The following is a 19,572-nucleotide window of genomic DNA, read 5'->3' on the forward strand; positions in this document are numbered from 1 at the left end:
AACAGGTTGATGTTGCACCAAGGACATTGTGCTGCATAATTAAATACTTATAAGGTCCCACAGGCGAGACCTATTGGCTATGCCAATGCTTGTTTTAAAACTTGGAAACACTTAAAACCGCATACGTATCTTCCTATGCACACCTATCCTTCAGCCCCGAAGATGCATAAAATAAAGTCGCTGGCAAAAGGTCCCCTCCTAAGCAACACTTGCGTGCTGCGTAGGCAAGAGCTAAAAACGGGCTTCAAGTGCAAAATCGAAAAAATATAAAGTGCTTCACGGAAACAGTTTTCCAATTTCTCTTTCATAAAAAGCAGCAATCATATTTTTTGTTTTCATAAAATGACGTGTATGCAGTATCTCTCATATTCACATCATACACCACAGCCTGTCGCCATCGGGCTCGTGGTGTATGATGTGAATATGAGCGTCAGGATGACTCGTTCTTTCATAAAACCTGGCCATAAAGTCACAGGGGCAAGTCGGGTGTTTACATTCCTGACAGACAAGGCACAGGTTCGGCTTGTGTGTAAAATCAACAGGCGGCTCTTGTCAGCGAGGGATCGTCCCACAGCATCCTGTGTTTCGAGACCTTGTTCCTGGTGCTAGTTCAGCTGGGCTCCCGGACTGATGTGCAGCTCCCGACTCCTCGCCTTAAGACGGTGCCCTGCACAGAGGTGGCTCGGCCCGGAGGGGGCAGAGAGCGCCTGGCCTCAGTCAGGTGGTGCATCATTTGAGACGAGCGCACAAGCCGGCAGAGCAGCCCACAAGCGCGCAATGGGAGGGGCTGTCTATCGGAACAGCGCATTGCGCTCGCCTACCTGGACTCCAAAGCTCTGCCTCAGTCGCGGAAAACCAGGAAGTAAAAACGACAACACCCTTGAGCGTGAGAGTCCGATTCAGAATACTGCATTTCGCGTTGCAGCTGTAGTAAAGTGTCAGGAAATGTTTGCTAACAGGGACCAGACACACACAGCGTTTCCCTTGTGGGAGGGAGCAGCAGCACCATCTGTTTTGAAGATAATTAAAAAAAGATGGCGCCGCTGCTCGCTCCTGCAAGGAAAACGCCAAACGTGCACAAGTTGCAATACAAAGCAATGCAAACCTGCACGCGTTTAGCCAAAAGTCGTGCGCTGCGTAGGCGAGACCTAAAACAGTAGGTAAAGAGAGATAAGGTACTGGCTGCTATAGTTTGAATTTGTTGCATTCTAACTGAGACATATCTCTTGCATCTCTCTCTGCTCTGCTTAATGGGGCTTAGCTCCTCAGTTTTGCTCTTTAGCAAGTTGCCCTAGTCTCTCCCAGGTGTGTCTCAAACTCCTACTCCTCTGAACCTTAGCTACCATTTAAGCCCACCCTACCGGCTCAACTGGTAAACACCCTCACTTGTGTCAGTTGTATTACCTGCATATGTGTAATCTGGGAGGACACAGCATTAAAAGGCTACGTAACAGCCTCAGGTTTGTTTGCATTAAAAGTTATGTAAGGAAGCCTGGAATGGTGTCAGTAACTGTTACTGTCATGTGCTAGGGCATAGGAAGGGAGATGACATATGCCCCAGAAAGTCACACACTGGTGGGCACTCTATGGAGGGGACTAGTGTAGTGCTAAGAGGAGGTTTTTCCAGGAGGAAATGGTAGAACTTGCCATAGTGTCCCTTTGTTGGAAGGTGAACCCTGGAGGTAAACTGGTGATCCTAAAGAGTTCCTGGAAGCAATGGCGGCTGGCTTGTACAGAGGGTGGTGAGGTGAGGGCAGGGCACAAAAAAGATATATATATATATATATATATTCACTTACCACTGCAGTGCAAAATCCTCCTCCCTCAAGCGTCTTCCAGGAAGCTCCAGTTGCAGGAAAATGCACTACACAATCCTGGCGCTGTTTTCACAGCATGAAAGCAGCATCAGGATTGGATAGAGCAGGCTCACCCAGCACTCCTAAGAGCACTGCAGGCCGGCGCTTTCACTAACCCAGCTGTCTAAGACAGCTAGGTTAGAGAACATTAAAATGCACATGTCTTGCTTGCTGTCCCAAGACAGGCGGCCAGACATGCCCATTTTAAAGCATACATCTCCCTGCTGTTGGCCCTGCTCTGTCCTGACACTTAGTTCAGGACGGGTTGCTGAAAAATAAAACGGTAAAAAATAAACTTTATTACCATTTTATTTTTCAGCTCCGGGGCTGTGGGGCAATGCTCCTCCGCTCAAATAGAGGAGCCGCCCCTGCCAGGAAGTGCTTCCACAGGGTCATGATAAATGGGGTCTATGAACCGGCCACTGTGAAGGGGGATATTAATGCCAGCTGGATGCTGGTGGCAGAAAGGCGGGTCTCGCCAGAACATTACCTACAGGGGAATATGCATCCCTTTTCACGCATGCCTTCACTCCGCATGCAATTACAACGCAGTTGTTACAACGACTGCGTTGTAACAATGCATACCATTACCCCGCAAGTCGGAACAACGACTTGCGGAGGGGGGCGCTGAATGTTGGAATAGTATAATTTACTATTCCAACTCCAGTCCAACACCTTCTCCCCCCTCCGCAAGTCGTTGTTTTGACTTGCGGGGTAATGGTATGTGTTGTTACAGCGCGGTCAAATTGCATGAGGGGTGACGGCTTCATTGTGAGGGCTGTGTACCCAACAGGATGGCAATCAGAACAGGGTTCAGACTCGTCCAGGGCAAAAACTCTACATGGGACATATTGCACTAGATCAAGTTGGTTTGCCATGGTAGGTCTGCAACAGATATATGCCTAAGGGGGTTTTAATCAGCAGGGCACACTTAACACACTATGGGAATGCCCAAAGAACGTATATTCTGGGAGGGTGTCCAGCACAGGTTGTCACATGCCCTGGGGGAGAGTTAGACCATTAACACACGAGTAGTTATGCTCAGAATCTGGGGGGAACAAATGCTAGGTAGATATGCACTTCTTTTCTGTAAGGTAGCCCTAATGGTCGTGAGACACTAGAGTTGGGGCAGTGCCACTACCCCAACAGTAGAAAGTTGGGACGCCAACATGGACTGGTGCATGCGTACAGAAGAACAGATGTACATAGCTTGTGCATGTCCTTGCACATTTATCAAAGTATGGGATCCATGGAAGGGCCTTGGAGACGAAATGTCATAAAGAGCCACATTTGGTACAGTGGGATATGCTGTCTGACAAGATGGGAGGAAAGATGGAAAGAAGGGACAAATCTGGGGCAACAAAGGTGGCAAAGGAACTTGTGGGTAAATGGGATGGCATCCTGTGAGATGTAATCTAACGTAATGTTGCTATGTGTACTTCGCAAAAGATTGCTGGATATGTGTAGCTGTCCAAGGGAGAGTATGACCGCCCCATGATTATGGTGTCCTTAGACAGGGGGAAAGAGCTGCCCAGTGGACGGTAGCTCTGTGACTCTACTTGCCCGTAGACCGTATCCTTGGCAGTGGTAGGAGAAGAATCAGCAAGGGTGCTGTCTGAGATGCCTTGAAAACACCAGTTTCTGAGGGTGGTGTCCCTAAATGGACAGTACATAGGCCCCAGAGATGAGCACAGAGTGATATGTGGATATTACCCACAACTGGAGGAAATGCAGGCCCGGGTTTACCTGCTCTGACAGAAGAGGACCCCAAGACTGGCATGGTGAAGCCACTTCTGGCCAGGAAGTAGTGCTTTCACTATAAGATTGACAAGAGCCGGGGACCCTGGACCAGGTAGACCCCTGCATGAATCAGATAAAGTGTGTCACCCTTGATGGGGCTGTGTGTCTACCTTATGAGTCTAGGACTACTAGGCACATGTTAATTCTTGGGGTACAGACCCTCGGCTGATATGCCAGTCTCAGTCTGTGACCCCTGAGATGGTGGAAGCAAGAGTGGAAGAAGGGTGACTGCAGCCCTGAGGTTATACAATGTCCCCTCTAATAATATTTGTGGTGTGGGGTAACAGTACGTTTGTGGTTGTGCTCTTCTCCACTGTGTACGTAATCAAGAGCAGTGCAGAGCCATTAGGCAAGCAATGTTGGGTACCTCCTGTTCCCTGGCTCAAAGTAAGAGAAGCAGTGTTTGTATGGACCAGATGTTAAAGACAGGGTGGGACAGAGTGTGACATGACCAGGGTGGGACGTGGGAAGTCTGTGACACAACTACATGTGGGTAAAAAAAGGGTAAATAAAAAACTGGTGTTTATTTGATGTAGCATTGCATTGAGGAGACAACACATGCCACCCTGAACTCGACTGAGTTTTCATGATTGATGAACATCCTAGCCCTCCTCTTCACATAATGATGCTAATGTTACTGGTCCTCACTGAAATGTATTCCATTCATCACAAACACTTCAAAATGGTTCAGTAACACCACAACACTGTCTTCTAAACAATGACACAAAGAGACAAAAACTTGCACCTAGGCATTCGGTGATACTTTTTCTGAACGCAATTAACAATTTATATGCTCTTTAATACATTACATGAAGAGTTTATGTCAATGGCGGCTTCTCCGCTAAGGCAGAGGAGCGTTGCCCCACTGCTTTTCGCAGTGTAAATGGAGGAAAAATAAAACAATAATAACTCAATGTTATTATAATTTTATTTATTCCTGCTGTCGCAGCTTTGCAGGCAGGGCGGGGCTGCTCTGCTGACAAAGGAGCAGGCGAAGGAGTGGTGGCACTCTGTTAGTGCGCATGAATGTTTGGCCGGCCATCTCGGGCGAACCAAACAGTCATGCGCACTTTGTATTTTCTCCACCCAGGCTACATTACAGCCTGGTCGGAGAACATACCCAGGCTTCCAGTCCCCATCTGAGTTCAGAACCATGGCGCCCAGAACAATGCAGCGTTGTGATTGGCTTAAGGGAGCCTGGATGCTTCCTGTTCCGGCCGGAGAGGAGGGACGATCAGGAGGACAACGAGGAGAGAAGCAGTGAAGAGGTAAGTATCATTTACTCCATGCCCCCACCCCCTGCCCCAAATCGTGCCAGCCGCCATTGGTTTATACGAAGTATAGTTCATAGTAATTTTGGGCAACGCTGTAACCAAATAGTTTTAACATTTGTCAAGAGGCTCATGACTACGCCACATAGAGATCTCAGAGATTGTACTGAACCTTTCCTTGAGAAATATGTTTATTATCCTGTGGTTCACAAGCTTTTGAATGATTGGAGCTTGGTGTCTGCATAGAGTTTTAATTTTGGTGTAGTGTAAAGCAACATTGACATGAAACGCCATAACCAAATTATTTCTGGATTCTCTTGCGAGGCCCAACACTACAAGCTGATATGATTTAATTGATGTGATTTGATTTATACATTTGTAAAGAGCACAAATGCCCACGGGCGTCTTGGCGCTACAGACAGGTGAGCCAAGTAAGGTTGCCAGTATGGAGTAAATATCACGTTAGTTGGAAAAGAGCCACATGTTTAGCGCCTTTCTGAATGATAGCAGCGTAGGGCTGCTCTTTTTAGCGACTTGGAGTAAGTTCCAAGTTTTTGCTGTCCCTAACAGAAAGCTTCCTCCGCCCCAGCGTGCTTTCTTGAACTTGGGTGTTTGCAGGAGTTTGCTGTGTGCAGATCTTAGACAAATAGATGGCGCATACCATTTCAAATGATTACTCAGGAATTGAGGCCCAGTGCTATGTAGTGTCTTGAAGGCTAAGCATTGGGACTTAAACTTAATCCTCTTGTCCACTGGGAGCCAGTGAAGGGTACTTAAACCGTGGGAGACTGGCAGGAACATAGGGATATCAATACTAATCTGGCTGCCATGTCTTGTAGCTGCTGCAGCCTATTTAGATGCTGGGATTGGATCCCCATGTACACGGCTTTGCCGTAGTCCAAAGTTGACAAGGCTAATGCTGTAACAAGTGTTTTTAGGTAAATGGGTGGGATGAAAGTACAGATTTTCCTGAACATTTTTAGGATGAACCAAATGGTTGAGGAGAGGGTATTGGTCTGATTCTTGAAAGTCAGCTTGTCGTCAAAGATGAATCCAAGATTTTTAACGTTAGGCACTGGGCCTGGGCAGCTGCCCAGGCTGGCAGGCCACCATCTAGGTGACCAGAAGGATGAATCAGAGCCTACTAGCAAGACCTCCGTATTTGCGCCATTAAGTTTTAGGCAGTTGGACCGCATCCATAGGTTTACCTGTGTCATGCAGCTATTGAAATGGTCAGCTGTCTCCTCAATGTTGCTTGAGACTGACACCACTAACTGGGTGTCGTCGGCATAAGAGATCACTGAGAACCCAAACTGCCTAATGATAGAGGCCAGTGGGGCCACACATACATTAAAGGGTGTGGGGCTCAAGGATGAGCCCTGTGGCACACCACAAGGAAGTTTAAAAGACTCAGAGGAAGAGGCCCCGGATTCTACTGAAAAGGTCCTATCGGCAAGAAAAGATGTCAACAGCGTAAGAGGGGTGTCTCTGATTCCCAGCTCAGATAGCCTGCTGGCTAATATTTCTGTGCATGTTACCCTGCTATATAGGAGTAGAGTGCCTAAGCACCCCCTATAAACATGGTTAAATTGTCTTACCCTTGATTGACATATTTAACTTCACTCCAACTCCCAAGCATATAATATAGAAAATGTGCCCAGGGCCTGGAAGTTAAATACCACCTATTGACTGCAACACCTATGGTGCCATCCACAGAGAGGGCCTGTAAAATCTGGCTTCAGGGCTATCATGAATAGTCTAACTGCAGCAGCCTAAAAAACAGCTGTAAAACCTGACAAAATAAGTCTTTTTGACAGGCGACAAAACCTACTTTTCAATATAAGTCTCCTCTAAGTGCGCTTTGTTACTCATAAGGTAGGGTGCCTGATATTTAAAAGTGGAACTTGTGCAAAATTGAAGATTGCATGTTTCTCAGTGACTAGCCCCTAGAAGCTGTTTTCACTGGCAGTGCTGTGGCTGGGTCCTAGAAAATGTCAAAGTACAAATTACAAGCTTTAATCTATAATTTAAGACAGGAAACAACTAAAATGGTAATTTTAGGACTGTTTGCATTTTATCAAAAGTCTAATTTGTTGTTGACATTTGATTTATAATAAATATTAAGAAAAAGTAACTTTTAGAAGGTTACATTTTCCCTGCCCGAAGCTCCTGGAGGCTTATTTGAATCTGCCTGCTAGCGGCTGCCCAGCAAGTGCTTGACTTAATGAAGAATGAAAACGGCTTCCAGATCAGAACAATAGCTGAGGCCTGGTGAAAGGATGGGCTGGGTGTGAGGCATTTGACTCATATCAGCCCAGGAAGGACAGTTGGGGTGGGCCCAGGAACTTCATTAACTTAAAAGGGACAGAGGTGAGGCTTGCCCATTCATAATTCCTAGTTTAGTGTTGGAAGAGACCTAAAGAAGGTAACACCTTTATCCCTAAGGCCTGGGGTAGCTCTGAACCCAGTGAGAGGAAAGCTACCCCTAGGCCTGGTCAGGAGTGCACTCAGGGGAGGGGATTGCTCTGACAAGTAAGTGTCATTATTGTTGAAGTGGGCAACCACCCACCTCAAATAATATTCCACTTTTTTGCATTTAGCAATTGGGAGTATTTTAACTTGTGCTCTATTCAGTCCACTGTGCTGTATATTTATAAAAAGGAAATAAGGAACATAATAAATGCACACATTTTTATTCACATAAATATAAAAAATTACATTGTTATATTTTGATGGAAAATCACTTAAAACAATGTATTATGAGTTCCTTGTATGTCTGTGGTATTTCCTATTGGTATTAAAACAAATTCAAATCTAAGGATATATTTTCAGCTTCATGTTTTCATGTTTTTGTATGCAAATAGAAATAGGTACACCTAAACCTTCTGGTTTAAGACTATTTTATCAGGAAACAATCATATGTTGTTCCTCTGTCAGGTAGAGCAAAGCTGACCTCAGGAAGCTTTGCTGTGACTGGTCGTCATAACACTAGTCCCCACATCTTTCTGCACTATTTTATAAGTTGCGTACAGTTTATATAAAAACACTTTGGCAATGAAAAGAAGGCTGATGTTTAAATTTATTATGATATAACCCTTTGGGAGAAGTGATCATAAAGAAAGGAAAAACATTAGGCCAGGAATTTTTGTTTCCAAAAAAGTCGTCATGGGGCTGACTCACAAAGACAAGCCATAATAGCCAGACATCTGTACTTCAAAGGTTTCCTACTACATTCTGCACTGATGAGCAACTTTGAAGGACTTGACAGCAATACCCATTACAGTCATGAAAATGTACATAAAACTAAAGATTCTATCAGCTGTCCTTCTGTTTAACCCTCTTACTCATCAGGATGGTGAACCACATGGACATTCCACAGGCATATGTACAGTAGATCTCTGCAATTTTGCCCCTGGAGCAGCCCCTTACTCTAGACCCTCTTGCATTTTGGGTTGTTCATATTCCTGTCAAACCCATCAAGCATTCTGGAAACACATATACTACAACCACTTTTGGAGTATTTTTATGTTTGTTTCCAGGAAGGGTATTTGAATTTAAAATTTTGAATTTAAAAACATTTATTGAGCGCACTTATACCAAGAGGTTTCATGGCGCTTTTAAGGGTTACGGCCAGCAGGTAGCAGCAAAGCGTTTAAGTATGTTTGTGAATACCCACAAAAAAGGCAAACAGTTGAGTCTGAAACGTCTTGCAGGCACTGTTTGCTTCCTGTCAATTGGGCAGTCTTATAAACCTGGTGAACTGGATCTTGTTTTCTCATCCTTCCACCTGAATTACCATCCCCACTGATTTCTGCATAGATTGGCCAGTTCGGTGTGTTGTAAGCCGGTACCTTAACGTTCCCTTTTAATCTGTGCTATTGTAAGTATCTCTCTTGTAAATTCTCCCTTGGACTTGTGCAGCCTCCATGTGGCAGGATGTGCTCCTTTTCACTGTAATATATAACAAAAGAAGGTACCTGGTTATGTATTTCACCGCTATTTATATTTTCCGGAGAAGAAACATTGACCATTAGGTTCATATGTTCCTGGCATATGATTTACATGTTTTTTCATGATACATATTTATAGTGGACATTCATTTCATGCCTGAGAAGCGATACAATTCACATACAAGATTTAAGATTTGGATACATCTAGCATGTGAATATACAAATAACACAATACGAGAATTTAACAAAAACAAAATAAATTAAATAAAGTGCACAAAATTAGACCAGCAAAGCACAATCATTAAAAGATCCCCATTTGGCCATTCAATAGGCGATTTTTAGTGGAGAATCTTAAGCCACATGGGAAATGTCTCTTAACTCCTACGGGATGTAAAGCACTCAATGAATCCCAAGAGCTGGAAGTCCATTTGTGATCGCTTCAGATGCCCACAGAAGTTGCCTAGTACAAAAATTGTTGGTGCAATGAAAAGATCCAAATTCTTATGGTGTGTGTTTGCCTTGCAAATGTTATTTGCTCCCAATAAAATCTGCCATTCTCATGGCATTTTCTTGTGTTCAGTTTATGGGCATTTATATTGTTGTGCCACTTGTGAAAGTTGATCAACTCACAAAAATGTGCAACACTGTAAACATTTACAGGTAGATTTCTCCCTGGGTCCTTTTATAAATCTACTCCTGCAAGGGCAGGAGTTAATGTACTTTCAGGGTGAGGATGCACCAGAAATCGATGGGGTTCTAAAGGAAGACATTTTTAAATTGAAAAATATTTTTTGCATGTGGAGAAACAAACAAGGAGCAAATCCACTTTGAGGCGCACTTCGACTTGCTGACATATATATCTATCATATTTGCATTTACATAAGTATGAATGCGAGTACTTCTGAGAATCTGTAAAAGTTACAAAATCCTAGGAATAGTCCTGGACTCTTAAAGAATTTATAAAACATTTGAAATGTACAATAAATGTATGCATACGTGAATGTGAGTACATTTCTGAGTTTCCAGCTACGTTTTGTGAGGCAGGCTTTAATTAAGGACATTTGCGAACAATACAAAACAAGCATTGGCAAAGCCTGTAGGTCTAACCTTTGGGATCTATTGACTTTGCCAATGGGCTTCCGTGATACTATGCCCTATAGCTAAAGAAAAAGTTTTTAAAAAAATGCTCTACAGCTGGATCACTTTGTAGGTGAGAGCAAGTGAGCTCCTACAAAATGACTTATTTTTCTATTTATTCACTGATCTGAGATGGATCAGTACATTTTAAAAAAATTGCAAGAACACGTTTTTAAGTCTTGGCTAGCGTAGGATGCGCTTGCGCAGTCTCGCTGCCGAGATTTTATGTCTTCTAGTAGTGGGCTGAAGCCAGCCCCTCTTATCCATTGGCTGGCTTCCTAAACCGCGGCCAGCCATTAGAGAAGAGCTTTGTCAGTCAATTTAAGCCCCGGTTTTTTTCGGATTGGAGGGCGTGTTTTCTGCTGGCCTTTCTCTCTGTGACATCATCCCTCCAAAACACGCCCCCCCAATCCGAAAAGGGCGGGGCTTAACACCCCGGCAGGCAGCCGAGGAAGTTTTAGAGGGAGTAGGTCGGGAGCACGTTTATTGTGTGCTTTCTAGAAATTTCCAGAAGCGGCAGTAGACGCTCGAGCTGCTCAGCGGCTGCCGGAAGTGACGCACCGTTATTGCTGGCTGCCAGAAAACGTCTGTTTCCTGTTGGGCGCTCTGGAGACGGGAGAGGGCAATGACTGGGAAGCGGAGTCGAGGGAGTGCAGGCGAGCGGCTTGCGTCCACTCGAGAAGACCCCATCCCAGCCGAGGAGAGACACCGCCGGGCACAGGTGTGAGCCACCCGAGAGCGGACTTGTTTCCAACTGCCGCTTCTCTAAGTATAGAGCGTTTCTGTCCTTTGTGGTGTCTTCTGCGGTGAGAGGAGGCATTGGGGATTGGAATACAAGATTTTTCGAGGGTGCACGAGAGACGGGTTGTAAGACTGGTCGCTGAGGAATCTTGATGCCCTGATTGAGCAGCTAATATTTTTCGGATTCCTCCCAGCCTTAAGATGTGGTCGTTGTCGGGGGGCTGTTATATCTCAGCTGAAATTTCAGGCCCAAAATAGAACAGTGTCAGTTGGATTTTAGTCTATTTAATACATTCAAAACCTCATAGTACCTTGTTTCATTGTACCCTTCCCATGTATCTGTATTGCATGCTTGACTTCAACAGGATGTGTTTCTCTGCGCTGGCTTGGCAGTTTATTTTTTGAATCACCAATGTCATTATGCACACTATTGTTGGGTTCTGTTTGTTTTAACAGGGCAGTAGGCCTTTATGCTGCAAGCCCTTTCTTCACATTGAACAGCAATACGTTTTTTTTCCCTCTTGGCGTATTCGCCTATTGTTAGCGTTAAGGGAACGATGTATCTTAAATTCATTTAAGATATGTAATTAGATCATCTAGTTTAGTGCTACCACTAAATACAATTTTCAACCTCTTGTCCAGTGTATGTCGTTGTTCTTAACTGTTTTAACCACACGTTTGTTGTGTTGGTGGTATTATTTAATAGACTGATGTTACTGTGACAAACTAGAGGTATATTGTTCTGCGTAAATTGGGTTTTGTATTGTAGATTGTCCAGTGATGCATGTAGTCCTGTCAAAGAACTCGAGCTGTATTATCACAATTTCTAGAGCTGTCAAAGTACTGCTTCGGCCACGTCTTTACCGTTGTTATGCCACTCTAGCCAGAGGAAACTCTATTGTTCACCTCACTGGCCAAAGTATGTGGTTGTGAGTTGAAACCTGCTGGTGCACAACGCTGCAAGTACTGTCAGTGTGCAGGCGTAGGCCGAAAGGTCGTTTGGCACTAGGAAGAGTTCACAGATTACATTTAACAAAACGGGTTCAAGCTGTTGTTTCATTTGTTTTGCCTTACGTGCCACTGCCGTACAGTTGACGAGCTTCACTGGTGGAACCAATTGCGTTCAGTAAGCTGTTAGAGGTGCCACAACTTTTTTTTTTACTTGTCTAGCCACAATGTTGCCAGTTGTGCTCAATTGGCCAGCAGTGCACTAGTTTGTGTTACACTCTGTGTGTGGCTCTGTGTGTGTGTGTGGCTGTGTGTGTGTGGCTCTGTGTGTGTGTGTGTGTGGCTCTGTGTGTGTGTGTTGCTCTGTGTGTGTGTGTGTGGTTCTGTGTGTGTGTGTGTTGAGCTGTGTGTGTGTGTGTGTGTTGGGCTCTGTGTGTGTGTTTGTGTTGGGCTCTGTGTGTGTGTGTGTGTTGGGCTCTGTGTGTGTGGCTCTGTGTGTGTGGGTGGGTGCATGTGGCTCTGTGTGTGGCTCTGTGTGTGTGTGTTGGTGCAAATGCACTATGTCTCGCATTTGCGAGAGATTAAGCTATTGGCATTGTAAATGATAATGCCATTTATTTATGTTTTAAAACAAAATAATGTCATGAGCAATGCCAATAGCTCTACCTTTAACAAAGACGAGACCATTGCATTGTAAATGCTTGTTTAAAAAGTCTTTAAACAGAACAGCGGACGAGCGGGATAACCAATAAGAGGGGCAGGAACGGCGGCTCAGGAAAGCAACATGAAAGAAGGACCGGCGAGTTGGGAAAGCAACATTAAAAACAGTAACATAGTTGGCTGATGGTAAAGTTACAATACTAGTGAGGGGAATGACACAGAATGAAGGCGTAAGCAACTGACAGAGAACAAGATGGTGAGATACCAATATGGAGCATGGTTAGGGGATAAAAGCAAAAGGGCTAAAGAGCACATGTTGGCGGAGTGAGGGGTAGCAGAGTAAATAGGAGAGAAGTTAGCCGAAGAAGAGGGTGGAGTTAACCTCACAGGCGAGAGAGAGCAACATAGACTACTGGGAGTAGAGAAGCACACGAGGAAGACAGCTAGAAAAGACATGCACTCACCTGGTGTGCTTAAGCTAAAAAATAAATAAAGTTCACTCAAAGTCAGCATTGGATTGTAAAAAATGTTCGCCACTCAGAGAGATGATAATGAGTGGGGGCACAACACTCACAAGCTGCAACACGGAAAGCAGAAGCAAAGAAAATGAGAGTGACAATAAAGCAAAGCAATGGGCGAGCTTTAGGCCCAGATAAGCTATTGGTAAACCCATAATAGATCTTTTGCAAACAGACAGCAGTGCACTCTGGTAAGCTTGGCCTAAAAACAACTGCTGCAGGACATTGTGAGCAGTGGTGCAGGCAGCTGAAGTGATTATCATACAAATATGTATTTTATATTTAGTTTTATAACTGTATTCATTTTTTGTTCCAACATCAGCTTTTCAGTTTATGAGAATACATGAAATTTGCTTTTGAATTCAGAGTGTTGTATCATGATGGGCTTGTTCTGGCGCAGGGCAGTGCAGAGTGCCTGTTTTATGCACCTCCATGTTGTAATTTGATTAAATTCATGTAATTCAATGTTTCCTTGAATTTGTGGATTATAATCAGATAATATAGCTTGGAAACAGTGGGCAAGGTCTGCCTCTTTCTGTTTCTGAGCTGTTCTAAGAGACTTATCCGGTTAAATTAATTCACTTTACACCCAGGATGTGCTTAAAACTAGTGAAAAAGGATGTGGCTCTATGTTATAATTTTATATTCATAAACCTAATTCTCAAAAACCAAAGTGAGCACTTTTATGATTCAAACTTCAATTTTGTTTTGAGATATTAGCTTTTAATTTTTAATAATGCCAAATATCAGTTTGTCACAGTGGTTAATTTGCAAAAAAACATAAGTTCTGGGGCTCTCCTCAGGAGGCAGCTTACACCAGACAATGTTCCTGTTACCACCACCTAAAACAGAACCAACTACTAACCATGAAAGTGGGGAGAGGATGTGGCTTTACAGCCAGAGCTGCCGACTTTGGAGCTGGGGAATCAGCTCCGAGTCTTGGTGTCTACTCAGCATCCTGTGATTCTGGGCATATCACTAATCTCCCTATGCATACCACAAATGAATGTGTTCTTAACTGGTGCTCATGAAAAGCTCACCAGAAAGCACAGGCTCAAATTAAGCAGTGGTTTGCCTTGTTCCTCAAGTAGCCACACATGGCAAAATGCCACACACCAAAAGACACTGGGCCTCATTTACAAACTTTTGGCGTAGGGTGTCACCGCAAGCCTTCCTGCTGCACTGGCCAACATCGAAAGAAAAGGGCAGGAATGTGCTGTATCTATGAGTTACGGCACATTCCTGTCCTCTGTTACTGCACTGACACTCAAATGGCTGCCATGAGTCCACGCTGTATGGATGATTATTTTTATGCAGGAAGGGAACTCTAATAGGTCACCTGCTATCTCCAAGTAGTCTTATGTAAGTACAGGTAAAATTAGTCTATTTTAATATAATTCTTTTCGCATTCAGGAAAAAGATCCACTTGTTTTGACAACGCTCTAATTTAGGAACAGACCGTACTTAGTTAAGAAATGTCTTTATTTTGTCCATTGTTCCTGTATCTCCTGTATCTCCATAGCACCAGTCTAGCGGTGTGCGAAAAGTGCCTCAGTACTCTGTATGTATGCACCTATGTATTTACTGCGATTTTTTGAAAGCGTATGTACAAAGTAGCAAAGGGCTGTACAAAGACAAAAGTAAATGGCAGGAAGCTGTTTGATAAAATAAAGTAAAAAAAGGAACAGTTCAATTCTTTAAATATCTCAACATAATATGGAGTTTTACCATTGTTTCATATGACCTATCTTTAGTACGCTATCAACAGTTTAAAACTGCTGTCATTGGTTGGGAAGCATCCTGTGTCTGGAGGCAGACGTGATGATATGGAGGGGTATAATAAGGAACTCAAATTTGAAATCATCCAGCTATGGTGCTATATTTTTCTTTCTGGGTACTGCTTAATTTGAAGAAAAAAAATAACTGTATGGTTCCAAAGTCCCTCTTAGAACTCTTAATCTAATACTGTCCCAGGTAGCGAAATACCACGGCTGACTAGTCTTTATTCCATCCCATATATCTTCCATTCCCCTCCGTACACTATTTATGTCAATCTTGCAAGTTCTTTGTCTCCACTGGTTCCCTAGTTTCTCTTTCTCCTTCTTTCTGCCTTTCCCTCTCTTGCAGTAGGTCAAAGTCTAATCAAGAAAATTATGGGTCTGATTTAAAGTTTGTCGGGGGCACTCTGTCACAGATGTGAAGGCTATGGTGTCCACCTTATTACAAGTTTATTATATCCTGTAGCACTTGTAATAAGGCAAAAGGGATAAACACCACCATTTGAGATGAAGTACCCATCCACCATACTCTAAATGAGTCCCTAAATCTGTGTCTCCAAACTGAGTGGCAGGTAAATTAAAGCACTGTTTGTGGACTTATGCTACAATTTTCAATGAATTCCTCTTTCAACTTTCAAAGAAAAGGAGCTGAAGCCTGGTTAATGACAGAGCTCCTTTATTTGGCTTGCAGTATCATCTTGCCTTACTCTTGGTGTCCTTCTCAACTAGCAAAGCAAAACAAGAGTGGACACCTGGGCACTTAAAATGTACAGACACTGCATTTGTTATGAGTGCAATGTTTACATTCATGTTCTTTTTTACCTGTGTGTTTTTCACAGAAACTGAGAAGCCAATGAAAGTCATAGGCAATGACGACCTGCTGGACCAGGACCTAATGAACGAATTAAGGAAGGAATATGGAGCGACTTACAATGACTTTTTTATGGTTCTTACAGATTCAGACATGAAGGTCAAGGTATGCGTTTTGATTCATGAAATATCCTGCTGACTCAGGGAAGAAATACCTTTCAGGTCAATTTGTGATGGGGAAAACATATCAATTCATAGACATATCTCAATCTCTAATAATCAAGCTTTTGCTGGTATCTGTTTATGTTTTGCTGCTACTGGTGTATTATTGATTTGGTAGGTAAAGTTGTTAATGCCGCAGGGTGCTAGTGCTACTTGTTGTTGTTGCTCTTGTCCTCTTCCTTTACCTTATTGTTTTTTATTTATTTGTGGGCATTTCTTTCTCTGAACTTATCAAAAAAGTACAAAAAGCATGTTTTGGTGTTGGGAGAAGAAGAGTAGGGCATGCTATTTACAAATAATTTTAAACTGAAACCAGTGAGTACTGAAAGTATCAGCACCCCAGGACCCTGAATTAGTTGATGTTGGCATGTATTGTGGGGCCATGAACTGTGATATTTGTACCTAGGTGTGAAGGGCACATAAACAGGTGTCATGGTACGTCATTCCTGGTGAACTTTGAAATTGATGAGATGTTAAGGGAGGCTCCGAACAATGACAGTTGGTGAACCTTGAAAGTTTTGGGACTTGTGTCCCAAAATGAAAAACACAAGCAAGTGTATTGAGTGAGCCTGAATATCTTCTGGAGTATTCTTCCCCAAGAAAGGTTGGAAAAAATTAGGCCAAATGGAGGTGTGTTCAACCTTCTTTAGAACACTTTGAGAAATTGGAGAAATACTATGCTTTTTTTCAACTCAACCCTCCTACAAATTTGACAAAGTGCAATAGATATAGCAATCACCTCAGAATATGTTGCTATTCCATTTCACATGGCTTGTAATCTTTAGAAATATTTGTGACATCTTTATTCAGTTGACATTTCAATTACTTTTAGTTTTCCACTGCCTCTTCCAAGTACATTCCTAGTCATATACAAGTAGGTTCTGTCAGATACCCTGTATGTCTAATTGAAAGAGGAAGGTTCAACAAATTAAAAGTAAGACACATCTCTCTAAGTCAGGCCACAGGCAGTAGAGTAAAACAGATCTTACAGCCCCATACAGCAGTGCAAATGCCATGCAAAATGTTATCAACATAGATGAGGACATTTTTCCACACTGAAGTAAGAGCAGTAGGGCCCAGTGAACTTTGCCACCAAAGGAAGGTCATCAACTCTCTCTCTCAAATATCCACTTTAAATGTACTCTTGAAATAAAACCATTGTGGCCAAAAATTCAACAATAATAGGTTGTGGTCTATGCACACCTTACATTTTTCAACTAATCTGAACTTTATCAAAAAAGAACTCGATCAGTGTGCTGAGCCTGATGGTGTGTACCTAATCACACCTAACATAAACAAGAATGGGAGGCCAGCCTGCTCACCTGCCTGCTGGTCTCAAGCTTGCACTACTATAAATGATAGAGTAATAATGTTGGCCAGACTTCAGTTCTGGATTTTTGGTGATGGGACAACACTTTTGATTTTTCATTTTAATCACTGATCCTTGGCTTCACTGACTCAGGTACACGCTTGTGAAGGCAGCTCGAAGGTGGGAGGCTGCTGCTACAGAGCGAAATGGCTGTGGCTCTTGTTTTTAAATATATCCTTCGTGTGATACTTATTTGGGGGGCATTTTAGTAGCTCTTTGGATTCTTTTAATTAAACTGAGCATTTTTTTAAAATAACTTCCATATCTCGCTCTGCACTTACTTGGGAGCAGAGGGGTCCCGGGATAGCCGCGTTTTCATTCACACTGCTCTACTCGAGTGGGGGTCCGCCCGTGCGAGCGGACCTGCCATCTTGGGAGTAGCAGAGTGGCGGTCTAGTCTCCAGGACTCACGGGCACAAAAGCAGACGCTGGAGTGAACGCGCGTAGCGGGCACGCCAAAGGCATGCTGCTCCTTTAGGGTTGGGACTGGGGTCTGCTGTGGGTGATTCCAGACGTTATACTAGCAAAGAACTTACCATCATTGGTGAGAGGGGGTGTGACAGAGGGACCCTTATGCTGTCCAACACTGCCTTCCCTGTGTCTGATTTTCTGAGGAGTGACACTACAGCCGGTGGGCTGTTGAATGTGAGGTCTCTCCCTAAACACAGTGTTGACATACAACTGGTGTTGGAGACTCATGAACTTGATTTCTTGTGTATGACCGAAACATGGACTGCGCCAGGGTGCGAAGTTGATGCTGGGAATTCTTGCCCCAATTTCGATGACATTCAGATCAATTGTGTCTCTAAAAATCACACCCACCACGCCCCCCCTCCCACTAGTTCTGGGCTTGTGGCACATTTTAAACCCTGGCGGGAATTCTTGCCCGCCAGGGTTTAAAATGTGCCACAAGCCCAGAACTAGTGGGAGGGGGGGCGTGGTGGGTGTGATTTTTAGAGACACAATTGATCTGAATGTCATCGAAATTGACGCGTGCAATGGCTGTGATCTATTTGGCTTCTCTCTCAAGAACTCACAGAGGCCTTTTTTAACATGCATCATCTGTTATAGACCCCCGGGGTCTTCACGTTAGCCCAGCAGCAGTCGTTACTGGAATTGTTTTCCAATATGGCTGTCACTCATAGCCATCTGGTGATTCTTGGTAATTTTAACCTGTGGCTGAATGGCACTATGAACACTGGATTTCTTAATATGATTCACTCACGTGAGGCCCTTGGTCTCCCCCAGCGAGTCCTACAGGCAACCCATACAGGAGGTCATCGGCTGGACCTGATTTTTTATGAGACCAACCTCCTTACTGTTGGGGATGTGTTACCTACGGCCTGGACGGACGGACCACCCTCTGATTAAGTTTTTTGTGAAGGCAGGCACGTCTATTGCAGGGACATCTAGTCAAGTGAGGGAGTATGTTAGCATGGATTGGAAGTCCCTGATTCGGAAAAAAGGTGCCTTACCCACGTTCATGGTTGAGGAATGCTTTGCCTCCGACTTGCAGATTGAGGGGAATTACGCTGCCCTCTGCTCGAAGATTACTTAGGTGCTGGATACCTCTGCTCCTTTTAAACATCACAGGAGTAGGGGGAGACCCTCAGCACCCTGGTTTACGGACAGCCTCAAAAATCTGAGACTAGAATGTAAACAAGCAGAGAGAAGGTGGAGGCACGCGTGCCTGGACAGGGATAGGCTTGCTTGGAAAGCTAAGCGGGTGGACTACAAGAAGGAGATCCATAGAGTTAAGGCAGCGTACTTCTCAGGTGTGATTCTTGATGCCCCGGATAGCTCTCATAGCATTTTTAATATCTTGAACAGCCTTATTAGCCCAGACTGTGCCAAGAATGAATTCCCCCCTCTCAGGAACTCTGTGAGAACCTAGCTAGGTTCTTTCAGGAGAAAATCAAATTGATTATTGATGATCTGGGGGGACAAATCCTGGCAGTAGCTGATGGTGGCAGCCTGTTGACTCCTGGAGCAGTTTATGAACTGGCAGGAGTTGAGTCCCTTGTGGAATTTGCGCAGCTGTCTACAGAGGAGTTCAGGGAAGTGGCCTTTGGTATTACATCTGGGTCTCCGCTTGACCCGATCCCACTAAAAATCTGGAAGGAGTTCGAGGTGGAGCACTTCCCTACGCTTCAACTGGTATGTAACCAGTCGCTTACTACTGGAGTGGTTCCACCTCAGTGGAAACAAGCGGTGGTGACCCCTTACTGAAGAAGCCCACCCTTGATCCTGACTGCCTTAAGAACTTTAGGCCCATCTCGCTTCTACCCTATCCAGCAAAAATTGTAGAGCGGGTGGTAGCAGACACCCTCTATAGACACCTTGAACAGCACAAGCGGATGTTCAGTTTGGCTTCCGGCCAGCTCATGGCACCGAGACGGCCTTGGTGACCGTGCTGGATGAGCTACGTTGGCGGGCAGACAGGGGACAGGCAGGGATTTTGATCCTGCTTGACCTGTCTGCCGCCTTTGATACGGTGAACCATAGTATTCTG

General features: G+C 44.1%; 1 protein-coding gene across 1 annotated transcript in view; it reads left to right on the forward strand.

The window, feature by feature from the left end:
* CCDC80 (coiled-coil domain containing 80) overlaps nucleotides 1–19,572 on the forward strand; it is a 268,776-nt gene that overhangs the window by 121,058 nt on the left and 128,146 nt on the right. The window contains exon 4 of the mRNA XM_078658313.1: nucleotides 15,499–15,635. Coding sequence (XP_078514439.1) covers nucleotides 15,499–15,635 — 137 coding nt within the window. The remainder of the gene's footprint in view (nucleotides 1–15,498; nucleotides 15,636–19,572) is intronic.

This window comes from Lissotriton helveticus, chromosome 8 (genome assembly GCF_964261635.1).
Source record: "Lissotriton helveticus chromosome 8, aLisHel1.1, whole genome shotgun sequence".
Lineage (NCBI taxonomy): Eukaryota > Metazoa > Chordata > Amphibia > Caudata > Salamandridae > Lissotriton > Lissotriton helveticus.